General features: G+C 43.3%; 1 protein-coding gene across 1 annotated transcript in view; it reads right to left on the reverse strand.

Moving 5' to 3' along the window:
• Positions 1–3,771, reverse strand: part of LPCAT1 (lysophosphatidylcholine acyltransferase 1) — a 66,395-nt gene extending 62,624 nt beyond the window's left edge. Inside the window, 1 exon segment of the mRNA XM_086609128.1 lies at positions 3,655–3,771. Within this exon segment, the coding sequence (XP_086465254.1) occupies positions 3,655–3,771 (117 nt within the window).
• Between the last annotated feature and the right edge of the window lie 10,959 nt (positions 3,772–14,730).

The raw sequence follows: 14,730 nt of genomic DNA on the forward strand, positions 1-14,730 counted from the left end.
ACAGTCAGTATCATACCTCTCATGCACAGAGAAGCTGAAAAAAAATGCATCTTTGAAATTAGCGGTACAGTGAGAAATATAATTTAAAAAGTGTATTCACAACAAAATTTCCATGACTTATTACAAAGTAATGGTCACATAGTGAACAAAGAAAACAGAATAATGAACTTAGTAGAGGTTTTGATTTTTCTTTTAAACATATCAGATAGAGACTACATCTTGCTCCACGCTTACTTCCTCATTTTTATCATCTCTATAGCCTCAATTCACCAAAGATAACACAAAGAGCTAGGAATTCATCTCTGAACAATTCTCTTACTACCCACTTTCCCACTCTGCAAGTTCCCTGATGGACACAATCCTGAAGATAAACACAAGAGCAGAAATTTTCGTGTGCAACTAAGCCAATCTAACAGATCATTGCTGCTAAAGAGGGTGGTCCTGATCACTCTCCCCTTAATCCTACCCTTGAGTCAGCTCTAGCACTTATCTGAGCTTGCAATGAGCCAATACAGCTCATTAGAGTGAAGAAAAGCAATCCCAGCAAAAGAAAACAATCAGAATACAGAAAAACACAATAATCTTCCAGTTTAATGAGCCAAATCAGCTCACCAAGGCACCAAAGGAACACCAGCACTGGTGCAATAAAAGGGCCAGAAACACTGGAAGCAAGGAAAACGGCATTGTATTGTGTTTTTAAGTGGCAGGGAAACAAAGCTACGAACACGTTGTGACAGCTCCAGCAATGCTTCTGCCTGTTCTGCAGAGGTAACTAGCATCAAGAGTTTTGACTTACGTGATAGGTGCCCAGAGGATGGTAGGATAAACAAATTTATTGTTAATGACATTACGTCTGTCCTTCTTCCAGAAAAGATATTTTTATTATAGTACTGAAATAAAACAGGTAGCTTCAGGAACGTCCCCCACTGTCACCCTCAGATCAGCGTGAAACAACCATCATTTCTACAGGAGCCACAAGACTCAGCTCTCAAATAGCCTTACTGCTTTTCTACTCCTGTTATCTTTCAGTTTTATAAAGCAAGTAAAAGATGACGCGAACAATTCCTTGGCCCTCAAATGGATTTATTTTTGCTGCTGTTCTTCCTCTTTGCAGTTGTTTTGCCCTCTTACTTTCTACTTTCTTTTTCCCACTCCCACAGTTTCAGGCTGAAATGTTCTAAAATGCATTTACTCTGAGTTGCATTAATGAGTACAAAAACTAATCTCTTGTAGAGTGCAGGATGAGGGAGGGATGAGGTGGTAGTGAAAATAACAGGGCTATCTGACAGACTATCAGACATGGCAGTCTTGTCTCCCAGTTCCCTGTGCTCACCAACTTCTTCACATACCTCCAGTCCCCACGTGTTCCTGACCTTCCTCAATAGGCTTTGCAATCTCAGAACTCACCCCTGTGAGATTCACAAGGCAGACAGAAAGAACTGTGACCCAATATGCACCTACAGCTGAACAGGAAGCGAGTTCAGCTGTAATACTTCATACCAAACCCTCAGTAACAGGCCAGGGCTGTACGGAAGAGAACGCACACTGCTGTAATTGACTGTAAAGCAGCCTCCTCGATCAAGAAGTCTCCCTTTCTGGGAGAGAAGCAGAAATTCTCAGAAGTGGAACAGTTCCACAACTCTTCTTCAGCAGCCTCTCTGTCAAGCATAACTTTTATTTTAATCAGTGAAGAGGTTAGGAGAGCATGATTAAGACAAAGAAGAAAATCTATCACAGTTCTGTACGTCGGCTTGTGTGCTGTTTCCTCACATATAACTGCAGAAATAAGACTGCAAGAAAAGCTAGGTTAAAGAACTCTGTGCCACCGTACATCAATAAATGATTGTTCACTTAAAAAGCAAGACCAAGCCACACTGCAAAAAACTACAGAGCTTTAAACACATCTTACAGTTTTCATTGAAAATAACAAATCCTTGAAATCCAGCGGCAAAGCTCATGTCTCATATGGATGTACAGGGCAGCCCACATAGAAGACAGGTACATTCTACGACCAGTCACTTGGCTGGTGAAGCAGCTAAAGGTTTGTTACGACTAACAACAGATCAGCAATGCCAGCAGCTTGTATGAGACTCAATACTGCAAAACCCGTGAAACTGGTACTCTGCCCCCCAACGAGTATTTTTAAAATTCCTTATAAATAAGCAAGTAGAAAGCAGCATTAAAAAGATACATTAGCACTGCAAAATAAAACCTTGTTACTGTTATAATTTAACACAGTCCCAGTTCATATGAACACGTGCTATCTTGGCTTGTCTCTACTCCACAAAAGACTTCTACCTCATTAACTACATAGAAAACATGACTTTAGGAATGAAGTAGGGTTACACGGAAAATAAATCATTACAACTATGTGATTTACTGAGGAAGCTCTAGGTATAAACGGAACGAGGCAAACGACATACAGCTTTTCTCCCTTTTCCCATTCAAACAACAATTTCTCAGTAACCACTGAATTCAGCATTTAACTGTATCATACTGGGAAAACCCATCAAAAAAAGTAAAAACTTTTTTCACTGGAGTCTACTCTGAATTCCATGTCTGCTAAATACTTAACATGACGCACATTCCAATCTTTTGTAAATCAGGCCATACATGTCTTGTGTCAAGTATCTAGATAGCAACAGGGCAACACAACAATGATCTTCGCTCTGAATGCAAATTAAATTTAAGTTGGATCTGAAGCGCCTTGATCCAAGAGGTTCAATATTAGTGGATCTTAATTTCCATGTTGATAGATAATGTAGCCTGTTAGGCCTCCAAAACAACAGCTTTAAGGAAATGAAGTATTACAGTGATGAAAGTAACAGAAATGGCCAACCTCTTATAATGTGAGCCTTTGACGGTATTTCTTCATCCAGCAGCTGACCCAGATCTTACCGAGAGCCCAAGACAAGGGCCATGCACTCCGAATATCCAACCACCTACTGCTCACCGTGTGAGGCGAGGCAGAGGCGTGGAGAACAACAAAAAAAAAAAAACACAAACCAAACCAAAAAGAAGCCGTGCAACTGCAAATGTGCATTTTAATACCGATTCCTGTCATCTCACACTACCCGTACAAAGTGCAAATTACGCCGCTTGAGATTATTTACCCAGAGGCCGAACTTCAGACAGACGGGATGCCTTGGCCCAGACGTACCTTAACTTGACGCTGGAAAAGAGTGCCTCCACGGCACTGTTCCTCTGCTCCCCCATTTAAAAAAAAAAAAACAAAAAACCAAAAAAAGCCAAAAAAACAAACACCCAAAACACAAACCAACCATTTTTTTTTTTTTTTTTTTAAGAAAGCAGCGCTGGAGAAGTTAAGGAACACGCCCTCCGAGCGGAGGGCGCAGCAGCCACCGACCCTCTCCTCACGGCCGCCCCCGGACCCCCGCCGGCCCCGGGCACCGCGCCGCCCCCGCCCACCCCTCGCCAACCCGGCTTGCGCACGCACCACACACACACACACGCACACACACACACGCACCGGTTCTCCCCGGTCCCGCCGCCCCCGGCGGCGGCTCACAAAGCGCCGGCGACAGGGTGCCCCCGCCCGCCGCAGGACGCGGCCCGCCGGCCGATGCGCCGCGGGGGACGCGCGGAAGAAGGCGGCGGCGGGAAGCCGGGGGCCCGGGCCCTGCGCGCCCCTACCTTAGCTTTCTCCAGGGGACTGAGGCGCAGCTGGTGCACGAAGGGGCTCCGCGGCGGCGGCCCGCGCTCCCGGCTGCCGGCCACGCAGCATCCCCGGCCGCGGCCGCTCAACTTCATGGCGGGGCAGGACTAACGCGCGGCCCAACGCGGGGAGAGGGCGCGGACGCTGCGCAGCGACCGCCGGTCCCCGAGTAGCGGCGACGATCGCGCGGGCACCGGCAACCAGCTCGCTCGCCACTCGGCGCCGGCCCCCGCCCTCCTGGGGGCTCGCGCATGCGCCCTGCGTGCCGCTTATAGCGGCTCGGCGGGGCGCCGGTTTCCGCGTCGGTGAGGCGGGGCGGGGGGGAGAGGAGAGCGCGTGTACCCGCCCGCCCTCCGCCGCGTGCCGCCCCCGCGCGTGCACCCACCCACCCACCCATCCATCCATCCATCCATCCATCCTCCGACCGTTCCCCTCGGGGCATGCTGGGAGAGCCGCCCCGCCCGCCGCGCCCCCCGGGGCTGCTCCCGAGGGGATGAGGCGGCGGCAGGCTCCCGCTAGCGCCGTGTCGCGGACCGGAGCAGGGAGGGTGTCGCCGGCGGCGGGGCGCGGCGGAGCGGGGCTCCAGAGGCCGGGGCGGCGACGGGGACCTGCCGCCGCGGCTCAGGTGCTCCCTGGGGCCGAGGCTGGCGTCTCGCTTGGGGTGCTGCTGGCCGTGGGACAGCTGAGGGGAATTTGTTAAAGATCATGGAAAACAAAAGGGTTAAGGGGACTCCCTCTGAGGTGGGGGCGGTTCTTAAACGTTACGGCAGTGTCGGCACGGGCGGTCGATAATACTGAATGAACGTCTCTGCCGTGCCTCGAAGCAGCGAGGTGTACTCGCATCCCGTGGCGGGCTCTTCGTCGAGTCTGTGGGGAATCTTCTGTTCCAAGCAAACCCAGACTCTTTAATGAAGAGTCTAGCTAATTTGCACCCTGGGATCTTGACAGAGTTGGCTAAGGGAGTATCTAGTGTTTAATAAATCTTTAAATGTAAAATAAGTTCGTGAGAAATAAAAAAGCACTCGTGTTCTGACCGTTTTCAAAAGATCAAGCAGAATGACCTGTACAACTCTTGACGGTTTAGCTTTGACCACTGGCGAAGCAGCAGCAAAGATATGCAAACCGTTTGATAAAGAAGTACGTAAGCGATCCTTAATGTCAATCGTCTCACAGGTCTCATAAAACAATTCTGATAGCCTGAATAAGGCTATCTGACTGAATAAGTCAGATTTAAAGGTATATGGATAAAAGTAGCTGCAGAAACATCATGACTCTACAGCTGCTAATGATTAGGCTTGGAACTGCAAAATGGTCTCCGAGTCGTGTGACTGATACCGTACACACTTCTAATGGCTAGTGCTATTAAATGGTTAATACGTTAAGCAGATAAATAGTTTTTGACTTTTGAAACATCAGAAGATTTTTCAGAGGTTAATCTTAGTGATATTGGGATTTGTAGGGTACTGCAGGCTCAGCATCTTTCAAGATTTTTACCAAAGATCCGAAATAAACTCACTGTTAATGAAATCTGTGGATGTGCTAAATGGTAACCTTGTAAACTACTGTGAGAGCAACTGCAATGTCATCTGGACTGCTTAGTAAAATTAACACTTTCAAACAGGCTTTTACAGCCAAATGTGCATATATTTTCCGAGAATACAAGCCATGCCTCTAGAATGAGAGCTAGTGTCTTAGAAAAGATTGTCTAAAAAGAATTTCAGGCAAACTATTACAGATAAGGTCCCAGTGCAACATGTCCAGTGTGACTGTTGGATGCACTACCAGGATTAGCATACAGGAAAGCAATTACTGTGTCTGTTGATGAGACCGGTACTAGAACAAGGTGTGTGGCTCTGACATAAAGGTCAGGTAGTGCAGAAAAGACCTGCCAAAATATTACAAGACTGGAGGAAATCTCTTACGACCGTACATTTGAAAAGCTGCATCAATTTAATTTGTCAAAAAGATCTGCAAGGGTTGGCTTTACCACAGTGCTCAAATACCTTCACAAGGAAAATGTACCACATGCTAAAGCTTTTTCAAATGGTAGGAAAAAACATGTAAGAATCAGTGGTTGGGAGCTGAGATAACCTAATGTAACGATTTTAGTCATAAACAAGCTCCTTGGTTCAGTTTGGGACTTACTGGCCCGTGGTCAGAGTATGTGACCCAATGATCCCTTTTAACCTTAAACTCTCTAAAGTATTTTAGCTGCATTCGGAAGGATTTGGCTGCCTTCTCCTTTGCTCCCTCTCCAGTGACTTCAAGCCAGCAATTAATTCAGCCATACAAGGCTTATTTCAATAACAAACAACAGACTTCTTGAAGAAGGAAGCAGAGACTCCCTCTCTGGCCACGTGGCCAAGGAAGGGTTCATAGATTTCATAGATTTTCTAGGTTGGAAAAGACCTTAGAGATCATCCAGTCCAACCGTCCCTAATCTCCCATTAAACCATATCCCTAAGTAGTTCATCCACCCTTTTCTTAAACACATCCAGGGATGGGAACTCAACTTTTGGTTGAACTGCAACTTCATTGCAGTTCCCCACAGGAATCTCCCTGGCTTGCCAGATGGTAGAAGCTGTCCTGTCAGGTCAGTGGGCAGGAGATGGTGGCCACCGGCTACTCAGCACGCAGCCCATCGGAGGGCTCCAGTGCATGCACTTGTTCCCTGTCCAGTAGGCATAGGACACAAGATGCGGTGAGGGTATTGGAAAGGGTTTGGCTGCGAGATGCAAGCAGGCTTCTTTAGTTCTCTAGTTGTGCTTTATTCGTTTTCTAAAGCCAGCTTCCAAAAATGATCTAATATTATTATTAGTCACATCAGAGTTTTTGGTATTTGTAGCATCTTCCACAATCGTAAAATCTAGTGGAGTATTAGACATCTGCCTGTTCCTTTAGCACTTAAACCTTCGCTGTTAGAGCACCTGTTCTGTATTACTGAATGCACAAGCAGCATTCTAACTTTTTATTACTGCTTTCATGGTTTTAGTCCATTATTTTCTAATTACCACATCTGTACCACCTGAAAGAGTTTCCAGGAGACTTTATAGTTTTATAGACCTCATTTGTTGGGTAGGAATAATGTTCCATGAGCTATAATTTGATGGCCATTTTCTGGGTTGTTTTAGAGTCTATGTGAACATACACGAACTATTAGGAGGTTGACAGGTGCTTCCCTGGATTTGAGTTCTCATTTGTTTTCTTTAAAATTCTGCAGTGATCAGTGTAACTTAAGACGAATAAGTCAAAATGCCCAGTCTAGCTTTCTTAAATTTGCAGGAATGCATTTCCCCATCTGTGTAGTCCCTTTGTAAATTGGGAATTGTAAAAAGATGGATCTAACCTCTGTTTCTTGTGAAAGAAAATTCACCCAATGAAGGAGCTGAGCATGAGCCCTGGAATAGGGGCAATCCCGTGGCAGGGCTGGAATGGGAAAAGCAGTCTGGGAGTCTGGAAACAAACCAGTTTGGCATATGATGAACAGGGGGGTGAAGGGACTGGCCCACATGGCAGGACAGAATAAGCCACGCTTGTATGACGCTACTCCTTTCGGACCAGTGAAATGGAAAGTTTATTTGGGTCGTTCCAGAGATACATGACAAGACTTGCTCCTGGGGGTAAGGCTGTGCAAGCTTGCATAAAAAAAGGGCAACATTTTACAGTTATAATATATAGAATAACATACTTATTTAAAAACAGGTATCCTGTTTTTTTGTGTGTGAATTAATTTGGAGATTGAATAAAGTTCCACTATAGTATTGGTGTTTGATTGCAACTTCTTTGTGCAAATCACAAAAGATTTGCAACTATGATGTTGCTGTCAAGTTTGGCTTGTGTTATGTAATGTCATCTAAGAAGGACTTGTAAGGACATAAGAAGAAGAGGTGACAAATTTATTGAAGGATTTATGGGATCTATATTGCTTCACAAGAGGACAAAATGTGTAATACATTATGTTGGATGTAAGTGTATTATGATACAATTGGAAAAGGAAATGTTGAAGCTGACTATCATGAGAATAAATTGCAGTAATATCTCAAATAATCTCCTCAGGGAAACTGTGGAACCTGAAACCATTAAAATGAGTCTGCACAAACATATAAGTGCCATTCTACTCTGACGTGCAAAAGCTCTAATTGGTCCTTTCTGTCAGTCATTTATATCGTTCATAGGGAGCTGTACAAATAAGAGGACCCATGTATAAAAAGCATACAAATATTAATTATGAAATATGCTTCTGTGAGCCTTGGAGTAGGAGAAAGAATATTCAATATTTAACAGCTAAACTGAAGTGGTTTTCTCTAAAATAAATCAAATAAATGTTCATAAAAAGCAAATATATTGACCACAGCACTGAACTTTATTTAAAGAAAAATAAATATTTTCTTGCCTCAGAAAAGTCCTTGCTTTGATTTTTGTGGTGGTCCTTGACCTTGATGGCCATTTGGTAGAATCAGCTGATACCTATTCAAGCACAATTCAGGTTCACCTACGCCCTTAAAACAACTTCTCCGCAGTTGATTTTACATGTTCCGTAGAGGATTTTTTTCTGTCTTTTTTTTCTTTCTTTTTTATTTTTTCTATCATGACTCCCGTTGCAAATCTATTCAGTATTTAAACAAGGAAAGGTTTTAAAAATATTTGAAAAAAATGTATTCGTGAAGAGAAAAATCAAATAAGTTCATGTTAAATTACCAGCAGTAGTACAGGTTTTGCGATGAAAATGTGCTCACGTTTTAATTCTGATTATGAGGAAGTGCAGTATCCATCTGACTTGAATCCAGAAAGGAATGACTGGAGGTAGTGGCAGGCCTATGGGAAGACGAGCAGTTTCTTGGTTTGATTGTGCTGTATTATCTTGGATGTATCTGCCTGAAGAAATAAGAAGCCCTTGTGATAAAAAAAAAAATGATGAGACCTCTCTCATTCGTAAATTATTAGGAAACATAATTCAGGGTTTTCAAGAAATAATTGTTTACTTAATGTATACTTTACACCTCAGGATTCCCTGTATTATAATTCACACATGACCTTGGCTTCAGCAATTGCAAAGAGACTCATCAGTTCCCATCTGACAATGGCCTCTCAGTACTGGAGTAGGAGAAGGCACATGTGTTAGGGGTCACAGAGTCTTCGCCAGGTGCTGAGCAGTCCACACTTGTTGCACAAACCCTGCCCCTGCCCACCACTGGAAATACTCAGCTTTATGAGGGTCATCCCAAGGAGCAGTGCGTGCTGATTCCATCCCTCCCCAGCCGATGAACAGAAATTTTTGGGCAGCAGGAGCCTTACTCAACTCTTTCAAAGGCTGATCCAAGACAATGGAACAAATTGTTCTGGAATCTGAGATCTGCCTCGTACTTGATCACTTGATCAAGAGTATCCCGATTCTTCTTGTGTATTTTATTTCTCCCTTATTGTTCTTAGACTGAAACTCAGATGAAAGAGGCTGTGGTGGTTCCGGTAATATCTAACTGACCTTTAAATATATTGATTCTTAAGAGATGGTTCAGATCTAGACTTCAGATCTCCGTTCTTACTTGAAAAACCACATCCTTGTAAATGACCACACACAGGTGTATGAAGATGAAAATAGAGCACAGATAAAGGAGACTAGGTACAAATTAAAGTAGCAAATGTTTCCAGTGCTTTCCTATGCTTTTAGCCATCTGTATCTCTGTTCATTTCTTTTTCATCTTCATACACCTTCTTCCTCTTCTTTCTCCAAATGGCTTAGCTAAAAACACTGTATGTCTTTAGTCCCAACAGGAAAGAGCGATCCTAAGGAAATGAAACAGCTTCTCCCTGACATAAGATAATCTTGGAAGGTAGGGAATTAAATCCTTGAATTCTTTTCTGCGACTTTTCAGGTACATCTGTGGTTTGCAAGTAGGACATATATGCTCATCAAATTCTACAGATGCACTTATGCTCAAAAGAGGCAATTTTCCTCTGCCCATATTTAAAGCCTGTGCCCAGGTATACAGCAGCTAAAGCTCCACATGACTGTCATGGTAATTTCTGCAAGTTGGAATACTAACTACTGAACCAACACTTTACATCTTCCAGATCACATTATATGAAGTAGTTAAGAACATCTTAAGCTTTCTGCAAACTCCACACTTATATCTTTGTGCAAATATTACAATATCTTACCAAAATACCTTTTGAATTCCAACACATTTGAACTTTCAGTCTGCACATGTTCCCTTCCACCCACTTCCTATGATTTCTCATTTCTAAGTTGCTGCATGTATTTACAGAAGTTTCGTATTAGGCAACCTTTATTTAAAGAGCATTAATGTTATTCGGAAGATGAGTAAAGTGGTATCCAAAAGATTTATTTTAGGAAGCTTTGTGCATTATTCATGTGGCAAAATAATCATGGAGATTGCCGATAAGCTGGATGAATTTCATAGAAATGAATTCACCAGAAGCAGCCTTGGTGAAATTAATACCATGACCCAATCACGTCCAATATCACTTTGCAATCACACAAAATGCTTTGTTTAATTTTTCTGAAGTAGTAAAGTCTACCATTTAATATGTTTTAAATATTTATTTACGATAAGCTAGTAACACTGGTTAAATATGCAAAACATAACATACAAACATTTTATGCTTGTGGAAGTGCAAATAGGATGAGCTGCCAAAAGATCCTAGGCAAGAATGTCCAGATTCAATCTGTTGCCTTGGGAGGCAGATTATAGGGAGGCAAAATCACAGCCTGTAGTGAAAAAGAGACCATATGGGACTCACAGTGATGCCAGTGGCTTTATGCCCAGCTCATGCCCCTGCCCATGCCAGCTCCCTGGCAAATGAGTCAGGGCAAGGCAGAAACAGGCAGACACATCTTTCATACCTGTATACCCCTCCCCACTCTGCTGGGGTGCGTGTGTGTGTGTGTTGGTGGGGAGAGCAGGGGTACGCTGCCTGCTCTCCAACTACAGATAGATGCACAGGTCTTCTCTGGGGTCAGTAAAATCTGGGGACTGTGTGAAAATACAGAATATGGCTGTGCAACAGTAAGTGGTTTATTCTGATTGCATTTGCCTTCCACAAATAAGAACCACGAAGGGCTGCACCTGTGTATCTGCCAGTCAGGATAACCCAGAGGCAGGACAGGACGCAGGGAGAGCAGACGGCATAGCCAGTAGAACTGAGTAAGACGATAAAGAACTGCCAAATACAGATATGTTGCTTCAGAATGCGTCACCGACTGCGTCATCCCGTGGAATAGCCCATCTAAATCTAAGCATATTAAGTTCTCCAGTGAGTTTATTAATGTGGGCTAGCACCATCTGTTTGTGGATGCAGGGCATTTTATCTCTCATTAACATGATACACCAGTTAAATTTAGATAGGTTCTTGAATGAGCTGAGCATCATTTAGCTGTTCTTCATTCTGTGAATGATTTGTAGGTGCTGGAGTGGTTAATTAATATGGCTGATTGTACTTAACTTTTCTATAGCTTTTCTTCAATTCAAGATCATATAGCCAATAAAAAGACAATTATTTGAATATGACATTTTGTGTTAGTAACGTTTCAATGGAAATATTTTACAACAGTGGGCCATGATGACAAGCGATAAGGATGGTGAAACTGGATGTATTAATTTAATGTGAAAGTTTAAAACCCTATCAAGTAGTAATAATTACTTGGAATGATTCAGTTTTACATGGTGTAGTCCTTTTCTGTACCAATCTTGTACTCGGATTTTAAAACTCTTCATTGGCCCTTGCCAAAGGTAATGGATTTTTTAATGTCAGTTGTGTAAGGTGGAAAAAGGTGGTACTAGGTATGCAATTACTGGTTAGCAGGAACTCCCTGCTAGTGACTCTTGCTTCATTCGTAGTGTGCTATTGCTGGCTGGATCAGATCGTTTTCCCAAAGCTTTGACAAGGATGGATAAGTCTCAGAAAATCTACTCAGTGGCAGAGAAGAGTAGTCATACAGATTCTTTGGTCCACTGAACAGTCCCTGTTAAACAAAATGTTTTGCATGAGGTTTAAGCTCATCTGTGTGACTTCACACAGCTCCACCACCAACCACCAGTGATCACAGGTCAGCCAGTGGAGGATTTGCCGAGGGAGCTGGGGAGATTATTGCCCCTGGGCGTTGCTGGCAATAGAGAGCTACTTGCATTCTGTACCTGGGAAGCAGCGGCAGTTGCATGGCTGCACAGCAGCTGCAGCCCCTCGGTGGAGCAGCCCTATCTGTATCCTCTAGGGCATGGGATGAGGTTCTCTGGCTCACATTGCAGTGAGATGGAGAGAAGGGAAACAGTATTCAGAGAGGATGAACTTATTAAGAGAGCAAGGGGATCGTCAGGCATTAGCATCCTCCCACTCATGTCAAGCATGCAATTACATGGCTCTCCTGTTTGGATTGAGCATGTGTCTGCCCTGGCAGTCCTTTGCTTGCTGCATGAGTGAGATTGCTACCAGAGTATCACATCCTCCCTTCAAAAAATGGCACCATCCTTTAAGTGAGGTTTCAGCCAGAATACAAAAGAATATTCCACAATCTGGAAAAAAACAGCTGGTGAGAAATTTGGAGTCTGATGTACTCTGTAGGATTCATAATTACATGCACTTAAGGGGATTTCTAGTGGTAGATGACTCTAACTTTGCAGAGAACAATATCATAACAAGATTCAATGACTGTAAGTAGAAGCTAAAAGCATCCAGATTCAAATTAAAATGGAGAAGAGGATGTTTGGGGAAGGGCTAGGGAAAAGAAAACATTCAAAGGCTTCCTTTCAGATGCTTACATCTCTCCCACTAGACATTTTTAGTAAAGATTTGATGTCTTTCTAAATAGAAATAGAAATTAATGCAAAAGTTACTGTCTGAGATTTGGGCAGAAGTATAGAGATCAACTTAGGTGGTCATATGGTGTTCTGCTTGAATGGTCATTGCTCCAGAAGTGGTGGACTTTACCTCTTTGGCTAGGAAGTTAAACTAATGAACTGTGCAGATCTACCAGCAGCCAGGGACTTGGGCAATGGTCACAGTCAGCATCAGAGAGAAAAAGCAAAATGTGACAGGAAGCCAAGTTGGAATATATTTAAGGGCTTAACTGCCCTAAAAATCTCAAGTTCCCTATTTGTAACATTGGTGAGACTGTTGTCACATGAAGTGTTTGTGAGGTCAAGGAATGACGATGACTTAAAAGGAGTTTTCTCAGAAGGCAGCTTTTTCTTTAGATGAACGACTACTATGGTGTAAAGCATTTTTTTTCTCCTCCTTTTTAACTGCTCATTGAGATTCTTCAGAAAGCATAGGAAAACTTTATTCCCGTAACTTTGCCTCTTTTGTGCCATTGACGCACTGCCTTCTGACATGATGAAGCGAATCTTCTATACTGCTTTTCCAAAAACAAACAATGCCAGGATCCACAACATGCAAGGAACACCCTCTTAGATTAGCCTTCTCGCTTGTGATGAATGTCAAATTCCTAGTCAGCAGCTTATTCTCCAACTTGCACGTAATATAGCTTGGTAGCCTCCCAGTTCAGCAGAAGCATTGCAACTGCATCATATTTATAAAAAATATAATAGATAGCAATGATTTTTCTATATTCATGCACGCAGATGCATACACCATACTTTCAGTTCTTGGTCCCATTTACCATATAGGAACTTGTTACATGCAGGTAGTTTGTCACCACAGACCACACACAAAACATGTGGTGTTACATCACTCTGCAAAAGATACAGGTCAATTAACTCACAATGTCTTGTGTTCTTCCACGAACCTGCTCAAACCTCTGTTACGCTTGTATGTTGCTGTTCTTCATTTGAGACTGCTACTTAGAGCTCTTTCCTCATAGAAAAGAACCTGAAGATGATCAAAATACAAAAAAAAAAAATGTATTTTGCGGTAAAGATGCATTGACAAATTGTACAGTGGGCATTTGTTTTAGCGGTATGTTTTGTTAGCCAGTTTTTCTATTCCACTGCGTTTAATCGTAAGTGATGGAGTGTGCAGCTTTTGGTTTCAAGCTTTTTTCTTTGGAGGCTGAATTTTTTTTTTTTTTTTTTTTTTTTTTTTTTTACACACACAAATCTGTTGGTAGGATGGATAGAGTTTGATTTTTGTTGCACCAAGTTCAATAAGTTTCAAAATTCTTGGTATTTCTTGGTGTATTTCCTTGTTCCTGTGTGATTTCCAGGCAGGGTGCTCACATATGGGTAGCCCAGACAGATGGCTGAATCTCAAGTTTTCACCCACTAACATTTAAGCCGGGGCAGGGTCATTCTGCAGCAATGAGTGAAGGAGCTGAATTCTACATCTGCATGTGGAGACTCCTGAAAGGAGGAGATGCCAGAAAGTGTAGCAGCAGTGCATATCTGTCCTTTGATGGATTTCAAGTAACTAACAATTACGGTTAGCTGGTAGCAGCCACTGAAGAGGCTGCAAACCTATACATTGACCTAGTAGTCATGTATCTGTGAGCATGGGGGAGGCTGCCTGGCCCTTGAGAGGGTCTTCAAGTTCAGGAAAGCACAATAAGCTTGTGCTGTATTTTCATCACAGGCTCCTCAGACCAGCGTTCATCAATCCACCAGGTACCTGTCTGGTGGAAGGGGACATGTAAGAGAGCCTGATGGCTTTGTAGATAATGGAGTGAGCCCAAGGGCTTCTGCTGTGGAATAGAAACCAATGCCATCTCAAATGTCATCAAGGCCAGGCTGGATGAGGCTTTGGGCAACCTGGTGTAGTGGAGGGTTTCCCTGCCTATGGCAGGGTAGTTGGAACTAGATGATCTGTAAGGTCCCTTCCAACCCTAACCGTTCTATGATTCTGTGATTCTATGATTCTATGAAATCCCTGGTGAAGAGAGCAGAGCATAGGACCTCCACCATTTACTGCAATGAAAGGTGTTTGGCTGCCAACTCTGCAACCACAAATACACCGTGGCAACACTGGCTTCAGCACCTCCCTGTTCTGTATTTTGGGCATTGTTCTGAGCACTCACTGTCCATGATGCTTCCCTTTAAGGACAGTGCTTTACCAGGTGCACAGGTGTGCAATCTGTAGCACAG

This window comes from Tauraco erythrolophus, chromosome 3 (genome assembly GCF_009769465.1).
Source record: "Tauraco erythrolophus isolate bTauEry1 chromosome 3, bTauEry1.pri, whole genome shotgun sequence".
NCBI classification, from domain to species: Eukaryota; Metazoa; Chordata; class Aves; order Musophagiformes; family Musophagidae; genus Tauraco; species Tauraco erythrolophus.